Source organism: Cyclopterus lumpus, chromosome 7 (assembly GCF_009769545.1).
Source record: "Cyclopterus lumpus isolate fCycLum1 chromosome 7, fCycLum1.pri, whole genome shotgun sequence".
NCBI classification, from domain to species: Eukaryota; Metazoa; Chordata; class Actinopteri; order Perciformes; family Cyclopteridae; genus Cyclopterus; species Cyclopterus lumpus.
In genome coordinates this window covers 18558729-18574968 of record NC_046972.1, presented here as the reverse complement: position 1 = coordinate 18574968, position 16240 = coordinate 18558729, and the positions used below count along the sequence as shown (strand labels likewise).

Sequence of the window (16240 nt, the reverse complement as noted above, 5' to 3'; positions counted from 1 at the left end):
TCTAAGACAAGTTAAAATGTCTGCAATGAAAAGGGTCTATACATTATTAATACATGTGCTACCTAATGGGAATATCTTCTTCTTTCAGGACTATTTATTCCAGCCATGTCCTCCCTGCTCATGATTTGTTTTGATTTATTAATCTATGTTTGTGTATTAAAAATAAATAAATATGAAGACCTTTGTTCACACACTTTGATTTGTTTTAGGACAATACAGTTTAGTCCTAGTATCGCATTCAATTCATTTTCTAATGACAACAAAGGAAGCCCTGCTCTGCGTTTCCACGCGCACGCACATGGCCACAAGCAAAACGACGTGCGCGCTTCCGCTGTGTGAAGCGACAAGATGGCGGTGGCCGCCGGATCAGGTAAATGTACGAGAGAAATAATATCGCAATCATAAACCGAACAATCGGCCAAATTTAATATCACGACGTAGCGTTCAAGTTTCGTAACGAGGTTGAATGTCTGCCGACGCGCCGGAAGTGTGAAAATACTCAAGCTAACGCAACGTTTGAGCTTCCGGAGGCAATGAATAGGAAGCGACGCTACGAGCTAAGCTAACGTAACTTAAGTTAGAAAGGCAACGGGCTGCACCCTGACTGCCGGTGACGGGGGTTTATGTGGTTTATTAGCCGGTCAACACCGGCCCTCTGCGGCGCCGCGTATCGTGTCGGCTTCGGTTAAATAACGTTGTCACCACGGTCCCGGTGTTGAGCCCCCATGCTAGTGAAGCACCGCTAACGCCAATTGTCTTCGTCTCGTTTAGTCTTATTTACGGTGTAATATTACACGAATGTGTCACGAACCCACCCGGGAATGTTATCTATAGATGTCGGTGCATCCTCCGTTTGGCTGAGACTGCTTCATGTCAACAATGACGGCACTTTTAATTTTATTTTTTTATTTTTTTTATTGTCTCTGAGAAAACACGATGTATGCAGAGTTTCATCAATGAGACTCGTGAGATGATCCGCGCTGGTTTGCGGCATCATCCGGTAGCGTGACTGTGTTTGTTTGCATGGCCCCGTTAACGACGCAGCACTTCATAATCTCACCGCAGAGGCCAAATGCTGCAGCATCGTCGAAGCCAGATGCCACATTTGGTCTGCTGGTATCGAAAGGCGTGACATTGCACAGTGCTTAAAGTCCACTTGTTTGACTGCACGTGTGAGCGCTGTCTTGACTTTGGTGTGTTTCGTGTCCACGAACAGTTGTCAAAGTCCCTCGCAATTTCCGGCTCTTGGAGGAGCTGGAAGAAGGCCAGAAAGGTGTGGGTGATGGGACGGTGAGCTGGGGTCTGGAGGATGATGATGACATGACCTTAACACATTGGAGAGGGGTGATCCTCGGCCCCACGAGGGTAAGTGGTGCCACTTCCTAACACTGAGGACCGTGCAGTAAGCGTGAGAGGTGAACAGATTGTCATGGTAGTGGGCCAGTCAGAAGCTACATCAAAAGGCAGATGCAAAGGTGATGGAGTGTGACGAATGGCGCTACATTAGTTTGAGACAGCGGTGCAATAACGCATTTAAGTAAAGATAAAACACCACAAAATATAATATTACAAAATGACAGGTAGCAGCACACTATAAAGCACAGTCCTCATTCACAATTGCTTCAATTTCTGTTGAAAATCATGTTGATTTTTCTGATGCATGTTAGCAAGGTTCTCTTAGAAAATGTTACCAGAACTAATGTATATAACTATTACTCACATGGACTTATGTCAGACTACAGCTGGCTCAACAAAATATTTATAGTCATAACCAAGATTTGGGGTTGAACACAGTGTGTGTGTGTGTGTTTTTTCACTCACCTCTCTACCCGTCTCTGTCCACAGACAAGCTTTGAAAACAGGATGTACAATCTGAAAGTTGTATGTGGGCCAGAATACCCAGAGTCACCACCGTTTGTCAAATTTGTGACAAAGATCAACTTGAATGGCGTGCACACCTCCAGCGGTGAGGTATGTACATCTTCCAAACAAATTGCTCTTGTTCTAGCTTGAGTACTTTGCCCTGTGCTCTTATTAAAGTGATACTGCTCTTTATCCTGCTCTTGCTACGCATGTATATTTTATAATACCAAAGAATATGTGCATGCAGCACAAAAGCTTGTTAACACATTACACTGGCATGAGTAAAGGTGAATACAATGAAAGGAGGACGGCCATGCCTGCTCTGTAGACTGGTTAGTGCAGATAAGACGGTTCCTGTTCCTCTTGAATCTGCGGACGGCTGATGCAACCGTTGCATTCATTCTAATTATAAACAAAACGTAGTAATATGACCGGACCAAGAAACCTTTTAGGATTCATCTCAAGGAGGTAGTCTAGATTAGTTTCACTTAAACTGCTAGATAAGATAAATTGAATTGCCTGTGATGGAGAAGCCATCCACGCATCCTCACCTGCTCTCTGTCCTGCAGGTTGACGTGAATGCGGTGACTGCACTGGCCAAGTGGCAGAACTCCTACAGTATCCGGATGGTGCTGCTGGAGCTGCGACGGATCATGACCTGCAAGGAAAACATGAAGCTTCCTCAGCCACCCGAGGGCCAGATCTACAACAACTGAGCCCCTGCTACTTTTGCCTCCATTGCCCCCTTGACTTATTTTTTGTTGTTGCTTTCATCCCTTTATTCCCAACCCCTCCCCATGTGACAGCCCCCCTCATGCCAACACCTTGACTGAACACACACACACACATATGGCTGACGACGTATACAATAACAGATGCATGCAAACATACTCTCATATCTGTATACACAATCACCCAGCAGAAGACTGAAGTCTACAGTAATGGCTACATGCAAACATACGTACGCATGTACACATTTATCCACACACACACACACACACACACACACACACACAGGTATAATATACGTACACTTCTATATGTAAACACACACTTGTTGTTTGAGTCATTCCAGCCCCCCCCCCCCCCCATCACTGGAGCTCTGGGTGGACTCAATGTGACGAGGCAGGCGGAGTCCTCAGTCCACACCAGATATGATCGTTTGAATACTGTACATGTTACTAATCTTTTTTTTTTATTATTATTTGTTAAACATGCAGATTGTACAATAACATAAATAATCTTATTGAGTGTACCTCTTTTGTGTGTTGCCTTTTTTGTACATATTCACATGTAATTCACAAAACGGGGCTGTTAGTTATGAGATAATCTTTCACGGTCTACAAATGATGACCCCCCCCACCAACGCACATTTTAACTTGTTGGCATAACGGTTCCCAAGCAGTCCTGTTGTAAATGCACAACTGTAGTTCAGCAAGGTGCTTGGCAGTGAGCACCTTTTGTCACACGTGGCTTTTATTCTTCTCTTCTGTGGGAGAATTGTCCAATGGGAACATTGCGTATCTACACCACTATATCTTATAGTTATATGCATAGAATGCAAATCTACTGTAGGTCTGCAGAAGTCCAGTTTAAAACCATGCTTGAATATAGAAGTGAAAGCAGCTCCCTCTTCTGGTCCAGTGTAACGGAGCAGTTGGTCTGGCTTGCGAAGCTGTCTGATACTTCATGTGACAATATGTTTTACACTCTTTCATAAATATTAATTCAAGCTTTTCATGCATTTGTGTTGTTGCAGTTCACTACGTGTTAGTCATGACAGTTTATATGGAGCATTTCTACATAATGTCTTGTGTACAGTGTTCATTCATATAACTTCTGCTCTTTAATTACCCTCAGTCAGCAGACACGTTGTTAGAAACCACGACGCGTATTCGCTTTCTTCTCTGAAGTTAAGTGAGGATTTATATGAAGCTAACTTGGCTTCGCATAAAGACCAGAAATAGAGAGAACCGGCTGGCCTGTGCTCTGCCTGAAGGTAAATACAATCCACCTAACATCTCTTAAGATCACTAATTAGCATGTTGTATAAATTAATTTAATTTCTTATGTTTATTATGTACTGCCAGGTAGTATAACCTATAATTATCCATCCTCATTTATTAGTTGATTTGGATTTTGTATTAATAATCTGAATCTGCAAAGCGACATATAAATAATGTCATAAATACAACAGCTTAAAAAATGTCGTGGAGTAGTTGGAGACAGTATTTGAGTAAATGTACTTATTAACATTCACGGCAGGTTTGTTTTAGACCTCGTAAAAACAGCAACTTGTGCAAATATGTATTCTTTCATGGCCTGTAGGGGTGGTTTCAAAGAACTTGCCACATTCACCAATTTCCGAGTGGCCTTTCCGCGGTGACATTTCACTGTGAGTTTAATATTCACACATCCAGCAGTTACAGGAGCAACATTATCATTTAATTTGAGTCGGTGTTTGTGATGAATGCATGTCACATAGTCACTCTGCTTTAGCTCGGGTTTTGGTCTCGATGAAATCTCGAGTGAAACATCTGTCCCCTTTAGCTTCTAAATGCTTTAAAAGTTCAACAGCTGGTCTCAAACTGTGTGTCTGCTGGTCGGTGCTGAGCAGGGAGAGTTCTGCTGGTTTCATAGAGCTCACATTGGGACTTTTAATACTTTTATTTTCGTTTTTACTATTTCCAAAGAAACAGATTTTATGTTTGAAGACAAGTTGCCCTCCTTTCTCACACTTGTTTTAGGCAGCCTAAATAGTTGCGGTGGAGTAGCTGTTGTTTTTCCTGTAACAGATGTTGAATGGCATCAGACAATAAACTAATTTAAATTGTCAAAATAAAATGTCTAAATCATAATAATCATAATATACATATACTGTATGTAATTATGTGTATTGTAAATTTGTTATGATTTTATTGCCTCATTTCTGACCTTTGTAAATTCCTTTGTAATCAGATTTTCCAATATAAGCGTTGTATAATTAATCTTTATTAGTCGTATACTATTGCAGTGCTTAATGTCACTGGGGTTGTGTTGAAATTATACTTTGAGAACCCTCCTGTAGATAAATCTTATTTGAGTTGTAAAATTCCAGAGACGAGAAACCTAGTTTGTTGGTGTCAGGAAAATACAAATGTGGAAAAATAGCAAATGGGTGTTATGGAAAACGCTGTAGCCTGAAGCAAAGTTAAAGTGAAAAGCAGAACTGAGAACATATGAGGACAATGGACATTAATAACATCTGTCTGCCAGATACTGAGCACAAAGAACACAACATCATGCAAACACTCACAATTATGTTGGATATTTTCACACGTCGCAGATGTAATTAAAAAATGATTTGTATCGATAGCTCTATAAAAAGTTGTTAACCCAATATACCCAATATATATTGTCATATGTAGGCCAAGTATATTTAATGAAACGCATACAAAAATACATTTTAAATGTACTTTTAAATATAAATATATCAATCAAGATGCAATGATCATGCCATGCAACTGCAGAATTAGGGTACTGGCACATTTTTGGGTCCAATTCAGGCACTGTATATAAAGTTATATAATTATTAGACCCTTTTCAGGCACATGTTACTAATACCATTAATATTGCTCCGTGTCTCCAACTGAAATATTGACTGGAGGAATTGCCATGAAATATTTTTAGACATCCATGTTCAGCAGTGGATGATTTTTACTGACTTTCGTGATGCTCTGACGTTTCCTGTTTCCTGCGAAATGTCCTCACAACTATTGGAGTGCCATTAAATACACACTTTTATTTGACTAAATTAACGTGGTTAAAATGGTGAAATAAACATGCTAGCACTATCAGAGTGAGCACGCTGAGCCACTGGACTAAGTTCAATAACTAAACAGTAATCAAAACATGCTTATATTTGACATATTTCTCTGGAAAAGGGATCCTTTTGACAGTGAGCACACTACCAGGACCCTGACACTAAGCAGTGAAGTGGAATTCAGCCAACATTCATTTTATTATTTAGATTTGTGCTTTTCAACTGTGACATGTCAACATGTCCATTAAGAAAAGGCCTGTTAAATCAGTTATAAGAAACAAACCAATGGCCATGAATACACAATAAATACAAACACTTTTGTTTAACTTATGCACTAAAGTATAAATCTGGATTGTGACACTGAAACTGTATCAGCTAAGTTCTCCCACTTAACAAGAGGCAGATGGTGTGGGGCTTCTACGTGAGGACAGTGGCCTCTTGGGATTGCTGAGTAGGAATGAAGAAGTGTCTACTTCCCTGAAATCATTGTGCAACTCTTTGAGCGAGAGGGTTGGAGTCTTGTGCAACAAATGCTGTGTGCAAGTGAATCTCCTTGAGATCTCAGTGCCAGATCCACCTGGGACCAGTAGGGGGCCCTGCAGGCCTGGACAGTCTAAAACACCTCCTGCAGCACATTTTATTACCCTTCTGGGGCAGGCAAAAGTATGCCAGATAAAATGTCAAGGGAACCTTGACGTGTTTCAGCACAGACTTGACCTAATTAAGAGGTGGGTGCAGTAAAGAAAGCTCAGTGGATACAGACACTGCCCTCTGTTACCCAGTGGAGCCGATCAACAGCAAAGTGGACTCTGACCTACCCAGAAGCCCCATGTGTTTCTCATCAGTGTGCGTATATAAGAAAGAACAGGTCTTTTGCGGACCCTCACAGAAGATGACAGCAAGTCGCATTCAACGCCTCCAGGGACCGAAGGAACTTGTAAGTACATTTAAATGTCGAAAAAAAAGGCAGATTATTAGTTCAGTTAGGTAAACACAGTATTTTCTATTCTTCCAAAAGCATGATAATCTGTATGAAGACCACGCTTTCTTTATATTATCTCAAGTGATCACATTATTAAAATACCTAATACTGTTTATGTTCGATGCCTTTTGAGACACATTCCATATTGTCCATATTGTCCGTCAGATTCCACCACAACGTGTGAAAAGGGATGTGAAAATGGTATCAGCTGCTTCAGACATGTGGAGTGCTCTGTGGGCGTGAACTCAAATGATATTTCTGTTAGTTTCTGTCCGGAGACACTTGATTTCCCACTGGCTGTTATCTACCACAAACCAAACTTGTCCTTGACTTGCTTTGATACGTTGATGCTCAGGAGCTGTTGGGTTTACTGATAATGACTCAGCTGGCCTCAACTGACATTTGCACACATGAATAATCAGGAATGTGCTGCCTCTGCCAACAAACAAGGGACACTTGAATCTTTTCATTTTATGCTACTTTACATCTTGGAACTATTGTTTTGTTTTTACTAAAGAACTACATTCTTTTGACATTTGTTGACATTTAATTTGTTCTTAGTTGCTCTGGCCCACCTCAGTAGGCCTTTGGCTGACGGTGGAGGGTTATCAGCTGATTTAAACTGGGCCCTTGGGCTATAAGATAAGAGATAAGATAATATAAGATAATCCTTTATTAGTCCCTCAGTGGGGAAATTACAGGAATATAGGATGGTTCCTCCTGCCCCTCCTACAGCTGATATACAACCTGCATCACTTTCCTTTGCACCTTCAACACCTCCACAACCCACATCCTGTCGTGGCTAGAAATTCAGATTTCCACAACCAAATTGCTCATTTGTGGTAACTTTAGTTGAACTAAATCACAATTGTTTTAAGATAGTCTAACAGTTTAAAAAAAATGCTCCTGACTTTATGTTCTAGGTATGACACGCGGCATAGGTGGAACCATTTGGGGAGGCTTCTTCTTCTTTAAGCTTTCTTCACACTGATCCGGCTGCACCATGGCTGTGCTCGTCCACATGCTGGCCTGTGCCTTTGGCCTGGGCTCCTGGGTGGCAGTGAACGGCCTGTGGGTGGAACTACCGCTCATCGTCAACACTCTCCCGGAGGGCTGGGAGCTTCCCTCCTACCTGACAGTCATCATCCAGCTGGCCAACCTGGGGCCTCTGCTGGTCACTCTCATGCACAAACTGTACCCGGGGCGTCTTAAAGAGCATGTTGTCATCTACTGCATCCTCTCCATCGGCGTCCTCTCCTGCCTCTTGCTCGCCTTCTTCTGGGACCGGACTACGATAGTGGCTGGGGCATCACGTAGCACCGCCTTCTTAATCATCACCTTCTTCCTCTCTCTGGTGGACTGCACCTCCTCAGTTACCTTTCTGCCTTTTATGATGCAGCTTCCGGCAAAATACATTACCACATATTTCATTGGGGAGGGGCTGAGTGGATTCATTCCTGGCATCGTCGCTCTGGCACAGAGTGTTGGCATCGCCAAATGTGTTAACTCGTCTCAGGCTACAGGAAACCACACGGACGGGGGCTTGTGGTCATCACACACAGAGTATCTTCCTCCCAACTTTTCCACAGAGGTTTTTTTTGTCCTCCTAGCAGTCATGATGTGCATAAGCCTGGCTGCTTTTGTTGCACTGAACAGGCTTCCTCGGACATTCGAGTTGTCTACCGAAAACCTGGTGCCAGACACTGTGGCATCTGTCTGCTCCGGTCTGGAGAACCCCGGAGCAGAGATTGATGGAGAGGGCGTAAAATGCCAGAGAGATGGGGCGGTCCAAAGCAAGCCTCTGTTGGCTCGACCACAACTCTCTGTGTCCCAGCTGACCTTGATCTACTGTATGGTGCTGTGGGTCAATTGTGCCACCAACGGCCTGCTGCCCTCTGTGCAGACGTACTCCTGTAAGTCCTATGGGAACCTGGCCTATCACCTCTCTGCTGCTCTGGCATCGGTGGCCAACCCAGTGGCTTGCACCATTGCAATGTTTTTCCAAAACAGGTAAAGATTCTTGTATGGATCTAGATTTTTAATTAAAAGATAGGTTCACAGCAGTCTGCCTTACAACAATAGGCACAGTGAACCAGGTTGTACTTGCAGTTATACGTCCTCCTGTCCATAATGGTCTGAAAGAGATCCCTTTTCCAAAGCCTTTCCAGTACAAAGTTAACAGAGAGCCAAAGTGAAATCTGAACTTCCGGGTTCTGTTCCAGAGGAATACCTCATTCAAAAAAAACATTTGTAACAAAACTCGTAACCAAAAGATAGGGATGCTCATTTTTTCAATATAAAATCTAACAATTGATATTTCTGTTTTATAGCTGCATTTAACGAACACCATCACTCCAAAGCTCCAGACCTGTACTGGACAGAGAGGAAGGATTGCTCGTGAAATGTATCTAAGAAATTGGGAAAATAACTTAAAAAAGAGAGAGTTGGTGAATCTTATGGATATTGACACTAAGTACCTGCGCTAATTTGCTAATTTGCTAATTTGTCTTAATGAAAGGAACACGCTTTATTTTGTCCTAAAGACATGAAATAAATGCTGAATGAGAGATGGTATTGAGTCAGAGAAGCTAGTGCACAGGCAACTCAAATGAATGTCTGGCACATGGTTTATGTGGGATAATACAAATCAATCAAACTATCCTTTTGAAAGAGAACTTATCTCTCATCTCTAAGTAGATCCTTAGAAATGAGAAAACTGATAACCCACCTCTGTTGTTTCCAGGTCAGTGGTGTTTCTTGGCCTGCTGACGGCACTGGGGACAGGATTTGGCAGCTATAACATGGCAATGGCGGCTATGAGTCCATGTCCTTTGCTTCAAGGGTCTGTGGCGGGAGAGATGATCATTGTACGTGAGACACGAACATGTTGCATAAGAGATGTGTGGTGTGGAAATAAAATACACAGAAAACATTTCTCAGTGGCTTTATCAGGGAATATAAATACCTGTGGCAAAGTTCAACCCTCTCATAACTGATGACATAAAACATGTTTTTATAAGACACAAATGATGTAAAAAAAAAAAAATCCCAGATCATCATTCAGATGAGTTCTTTTGCCCTCACCAGGTGCTCTCGTGGCTCTTCTTCACTGGGACGCTGTCTTATGTCAAAGTAATGGTGGGTGTTATCCTGAGAGACCGGAGCCACAGCGCACTGGTGTGGTGCGGAGCTGCAGCACAGATGGGCTCGCTGGTTGGCTCGGTCACCATGTTCCCACTGATTAACGTCTACCAGCTGTTTAAGTCAGGGGACTTCTGCAACACCCATTGTCCTTTATGACAGTTTGTCTGAGAGCCACATTCCTGAGGAGGCCGGAGACACTCTCAGTTAAAGGAGTAGTTTGTGCTTTTTAGATTTCTCCCAACGGTTGATGGAAAGATCAACACCACTTTCGCATCTGTGTGTTAAGTACAGTGCTGGAGGCGAGATGCCATTAACTTAGCTTAGCATAAAGACGTGGCTCTGTCAAAGGTACACAATCTGCCTCCAAGCACCTCCACAGATCACTAATCAGATCATCAACTCGTTGACCTTGTATGATTCATGCACAATCAACATGTTGTGAAGTTGTAGTCTTAAGTATTTCTTGATGATCAACACAGTTGGAGTGTTTTAAACAAACTTGTGCTGGTAAGTATTTTTCTTTAACTTGATAGAGACAGGCTAGTTGTTGCCCTGTTGTTAGTCTTAATGCTAAGCTAACCAGCTGTTGGCTCGAGCGTCATATTTAGTATATAAATATGAGAGTGGAATCAATCATTTCTTCTAACTCTCTGCAATAAGCGTTACTTCTCAAAATGAGGTTCTTCTTAATAACTGTTGTTAAAGAAATAATGTTAGATGATTTTTACACCATGTTTGCACTTAACTTTTTCAATGTTTGTGTAAATCCTTTAATATGCTATTAACTTGTATTAATATAAAATGTAAGAACTGACACACTTGGAAGCGGCTCTTTTGTTCATTCTGCTTCAGTGGTTTCAGGACAATAAGTGCATTGCACCAATCATGAAACTGCTATTTGCCCACTAGATGGCGGAAGCACACTTCTATGTATTAAAACCTGCCAAACCACATTCTGCAGGCACATGGTGACCACAAATCACTGCCCATGAAATCCATTTATACAGTGCACGTGAAAAAAAGTTCAAATTTATGTTACACATGTAAGCTAAAGATTTCATGCTGACATTCATACGCCTATAATACGGGATGTGTCTGCTTAAATTTAAACATGCATGCATATAATAAAAACAGATTGTTGGTGCGTTTCATTACTGTGAATATGACAGAGAGAAAGTGAAAACATGGACAGCTACATGTAGTATTATACTACCAGCAATCAGTGGGATAGATACTGATATGGGCATATAATACACATGAGTGGGCAACATAAAACCTGCAGTAAAGACATTGTGAAGCTTTCATAGTTTATTGATTTTTATTATATTTTATACTGTATTTTTTGTATCTTTATGTGTACCGCGTGGTGGACAGTAACAAAGTAGATTTACTCAAGAACTATACTTCAGTACCATTTTGAGGCGTTTCCATTTCTACTCCTCGGGCATTTTAGAGTATTGTACTTTTTTCTGTTCTGTTGTAGATTTTACATTTAATAAAATTGAAACAGGTATTTTCTAAACAAAAATGTAAAATCAAAAACTCAACCTCGACCTGCTTCTACATTGTTGCATCAGCTTTAAAAGCAGTCTTTAAAAATTCATAATTCAGTCACAGGTTGCATTTTCTGTTTAATACTTTTAGGACAAACAAAATACTATGATTTTGAATGCAGGACTTGTTCTTGTAATGGAGTAGTTTTGACATTGTGGTATTGATATCTGACTTATGTCAAGGATCAGAATACATCTTCCACCACTGTTTGTAGTCACCACCTCTGAAAACACCATTATATAGTCCAGTAGTTTCATTTCTAATCAAAGTGGCCATTATAAGCTTCACAAAGGCCATGGTAATGTTATAGTCCATTTATTGTAATTTATTGCTCAAGCATGCATTTGTAAGTCTTGAATTGGCGCCGTTCAAATACAGACTGAAATGCTTTCCATATCAAACCACCAACAGATTAATAAATCACCAACTGGTCATGGAAATGGTGATAACAAAAAGGACGGAAACATAAACAGCCCAGAGAAACCAGACAGATCCTATAATATGTCTGGTCCAAGCCCCCATCATCCCAATCAAAGATGCTTCTGCACATCCTCTAAGGAGGATGGAGGGACGCTGGTCATCCATGGGAACCAGAGAGTGGTTTCCCATCAGCAGCTGTTCCTCCTCCCTGGCCCCTTGCCCTTCAGAAGGAGAGCGAGAGGTTCCCCGGCCGAGAGGAGGAGGGCTCTAATTACTGATGCTCAGCGGGGGCTGATGGCTGTTGCTCCTGCCGCTGGTCACTTGGGAGCTTCCCTGACCCCAACACTGAGTAAAAACAAAAAGATAAGGAAGGGAAAATGGGGCCACAATTAGCCCAATGTAGCCTCTAGGGCCCAGGATCAGTGGAGGAGAAGCACAGATGGGACTTTCTCACTTGGATTTGTTGGATCCACATCGCAGCATGTGTAAGCTGCACAAATCACTGCAGTCGATTGTTGACGTACATTTGAAGAATGCCTTAGAATGAAATCAAACAATACCTTATTATTATTGTCTTGAAATAATAATAAAAAAAGGGTGATTATGGTCATTAAACTCAGAGTGTGTACCTGAAGAATTTATGTTAACGCTATTGTTAACATGACATTGAACGCTTATATGTAATCAAAAGGATTTAGTCTAAGCTTCATTAGCTACATTCCTTGATTGGCTCAGGGCCTTTGTGTCGAGACAAAACAAAGCAGGCAAAGAAAAGTGTATCATTTTCCTGCGTGTGTCAGATGGTCCCATCGCTCCTCCAGCTGGTCAGGAGGGGCTGAGGCCACCTGGATGCTGTGTCCCGGTCCTGTGAGATCCTGCAGTCTCCTCTGCCATGCGAAGACTCCACTTACTACGCCACAGAGAGGTCCATCTGCTCAGGACGACACCTCCCAAAGAGCCCCCCCCACCCATCACCACTGCTCCACCGCAGCTCCCCTCCCTCCAGCCAGCCACTGTGCCTCTCAGCTAAATGAGCAGCGTGTCAAATGGATGGAGGATTCACCCTTCCTTTAACTGGATGAGAGAATACATTCACAGTGCCACGATGCGATGACCGCATGAACCCACCTGCACTCCTGCTGAATCGACAGATAGATCACCTGTGTCTGACTTTGCGCGCCATCTTCTCGTTCTGAGGCACGAATGCAAGGTTCACCAGGTAGCACGTTAACGATTGACCACACAAAAGGTAGCGTGTTTTTTATTGTTTCTTTACAAAAACCACAAAAAAAATGCGGTGGAAATTTGCTTTGGGTGAGATTTTGGCAGCTGATGTTCAGGTGAACAGTTTGCGGGTGAACCAATTGCTTAACTGCTCAGACAGAATCTCCCCCATCAATCACACACACACACACACACTCACACACTCACACATACACCCCATCTAATAAATGTCGTCCATTTATTTGAAATTGGATGTGACAGCCCTATGTCATTTCACTATAGTGTCTCGGTGCAGACAGCGATGCACATGGGCCCACTCCTCGTTTTCTATCAGCAGGTATTGATGTTGCTTTAATGAAGTGCCTAGCACTCCACCCTAGGAAGAGACAAGTCTGTCAGCATATGTAAATGCTTCCTGCCTGTCATTGTTGTGGAGGGTTCAGCATGGGTCAGCATAGATTCCCCCTCTGGGAACCCTTTGTTCCAGGGCCCGACTGTGCCACATGAGGGGACCAATTACAGAGCGGCACAGCAGGACGGGGGTGCTAACTTGTTACCCTGCAGTAGTGAGCTAATTATTACCTCCACACTGTCTGTAGCATGCAGCCCGTGCATCATGGATGGGTAACAAAAGCTAGCTTGTCTGCATGCATAAGGCTTCTATATAAATGGTTCATTTTTCCGGTATATGATAAGACATTTCACTTCGTTGAATTGGTTAATATTAAAAGGCAGATTGGGAAAAGGTCATCCTAATTTCCAGGCCATAAATAGCTACTGAACTACTTAAATCCCAGCGGCGCTCCTTTGCATTGTCAATGCAAAGGCAATTTACCGGCTACAGACTGCCAACCGCATAACCTTGATGCGGTGTCAAGAAATGATTTATGAAAATGCATCCTGCTCTGCCGGTCCCGAGCGAGACCTGGCTGGACCTGGAGTGTTGACACAAAGCCCATATGGCCGAGCAAACACGCACTCTCTGAATTATCATTCATATCATAACATCTCAATGGGCTTTTGTTCCCAGCTTCTGATGAAATATTGGCAGTCTGTTTCTCATCAAGGAGTGCAAGACATCTGCCAGCTTTTCAGGCGAGCAACAAAATGTTTCAGCATGGCGCACAAAAATGATGCTTTATATCCTGATGCCAGTGAGTTGAAATGTACGCATTTGATAAAATGGAACAGCGAGCATGGTCGACCGAAATGTGTAAACCCTCCTGAGCAGTGAGTGCATTAGCAGGAGTGTTTTAGAGGGTAAAGTAAAGGGTGTATTTTAGGACAAAATACCAAACACACCTCTTGATGCATATAGACACCCTTCCTTTCTTGCTATTAGCCCCCTCCCCTTACATGCAGCCCATTCATCTCCCTTTCCCCACCCCCAGTGACCAGTTGCCCAGCTGCTAGGGGCTACCAGTCCCCCTCGTGTGTGGGGCCAGTCAAGTGGAAAATGGCTGCTACCGAGAGAGCCCACTTTAGAGAGCCATCATCCTTTGAAGGGGCATGATGGCCTTTGACAGCCACAGTGTTAACATGGAGCCCACACGAACACAGCACTGCTATTATCGTGTTTACTAAAGCAAGAGGAGAGGAGAGGGGATCAAGGGGAGACCCTGTTGGTTGATGTTTGAGTCCAGGGGTAGCGGGGTGCTCGTCTGAGCCACACCACGGTGGCATTGTGGGGAAACATGACATGGGATCACTCGCAGCCAGGTGGAGATTGTATTTCAACATGTCAGTGGAGCTTTTAGCGAACAGGTGGTGATATGATTGGTTTGTCTCAGTACGGTGTGATTACTTTTCAACACCTGTTTTCAGGCAGATATCGCAGGGAAGAACTCCTGCACTTCTGATGAAAATCATGGCTCTCAAAACACTTCAGGCGATTATCAAAAGGTCTCATTTTCTCACAAACATTTACACGTTTCTTGTTGCTTTCACACAGCAGCCAGAGGTATCACATCGTTTTGGTAAGGCAGGATATTAGTATATTTGTTTTCCATGTCTAAATAGTTTCTTATTTGCAGTAGTGTATTGTATTATGACATTTGATTTCCTTCTATACATTAGTGGTTTCTATGAATAGAAACCTGTGAACAACAGGAATTTATGAAATCATCTGTCAAGGATATTTCTGTCTATTATTTGTGACTTTACGTCTCAGTGCGAAATGACACAAACAATTCTAGTGTCTCCTGTCTCACTGACACAGTTCCATAAATACTTCACGGAATGAACATGTTGTGTACACATCACTGACATATTATCACCTTTTAAGTTGCTGTTAAGTCACCTGGGTGTAACTTAGTATGCAGGCATCAAAACTAAAACTAAATAATGATCACAAAACCAGAAAAGAAAAGCATCTTCACAGAATAAATAGCGAAAGGGCATTAAGACCATAAAGAGTTGTCTGCGATTGGACAAACCCACTAGACATCTATTCAGACAGTGAGCTGATTGAGTGGTTTTGCTTTGGCAGGCGAGTCGTGTTTGAGTGAATTGAAGAGCTCTCCCCTCAACTACAGACTGTGTTGGACAGGAACGCAGTGATGTTTCCCGCCCTGCAGGTGCTGATTGCGTTCAGATTTTATGCAAATGGTGTCTTTCAAAAATACTGGGAGATATGATGAATGTATATCGGACGACAGCCAGCATGCCAGGTTATTAGAAGAGTGTCCTTGCCCCAAGTAGGACTTCTATGTAACATCAGGGCTGCTTAGTGTTGCCAGTGTTACATGCTCCCCCCTGCTGGCGGTGATGTGTACATGCTTTAACTCACGTTTACCTGTGTTTCCTCTCAGGTGAACCTGGTTGGGGCCTAATTGAAAGAAGACAATAAAGAGGGGACAGGAAGTTCAGCTCAATCTCTTTTTCCTTGCACCTTGTGGCCTCAGCAGCAGTGTTGTGCGTCGGCATGGTTCAGAGCTTTGTTTCCATTTTGATGAGCCAAGAGGTTCGTAACAGGCGGGTGCATTCGTCTCCAAGCCCCTCCGGAGTCTAAATATATTTGTATTTCCATTATATTAAAGTAAAAATGGTCTGCAACTCGGGACAGGTCCATTGTCGACCTTGTTCCAAGACCCGCATTCTCAGACCGATGTGCATTTTATCAGCAATTTGAGGCAGAGATCTTCTCCTTGGGGAAAAGTGGATTCCCACCGAAGCGGTGGTTAATGACAGCTGTCATCGCAGCGAGAAACGCACGAGAGTGCAACTACAACCAAACACATGGAGGAACATCT

The 16240-nt window shown here is 42.7% G+C and overlaps 2 protein-coding genes across 3 annotated transcripts; both read left to right on the top strand.

Annotated features, from left to right (window-relative positions):
- The first annotated feature begins 258 nt into the window (after positions 1-258).
- On the top strand, positions 259-3118 carry LOC117734012 (ubiquitin-conjugating enzyme E2 variant 2-like). 2 transcript variants are annotated; one of them, XM_034538030.1, is made up of 4 exons: positions 259-370; positions 1217-1365; positions 1846-1971; positions 2433-3118. In XM_034538030.1, the coding sequence occupies exons 1-4, from the start codon at positions 349-351 to the stop codon at positions 2577-2579; spliced, it is 444 nt and encodes a 147-aa protein (XP_034393921.1). In that variant the 5' UTR covers positions 259-348; the 3' UTR covers positions 2580-3118. The 2 variants fall into 2 exon arrangements, with proteins under 2 accessions (XP_034393921.1, XP_034393920.1); XM_034538029.1 differs by having other exon boundaries at positions 308-376.
- A 3212-nt stretch (positions 3119-6330) lies between these two features.
- On the top strand, positions 6331-10607 carry slc52a3 (solute carrier family 52 member 3). Its single transcript, XM_034537422.1, has 4 exons — positions 6331-6602; positions 7571-8657; positions 9391-9514; positions 9735-10607. Exons 2-4 carry the CDS (start codon positions 7651-7653, stop codon positions 9945-9947), a joined length of 1344 nt encoding a protein of 447 aa, XP_034393313.1. The 5' UTR covers positions 6331-6602; positions 7571-7650; the 3' UTR covers positions 9948-10607.
- The last annotated feature ends 5633 nt before the right edge of the window (positions 10608-16240 follow it).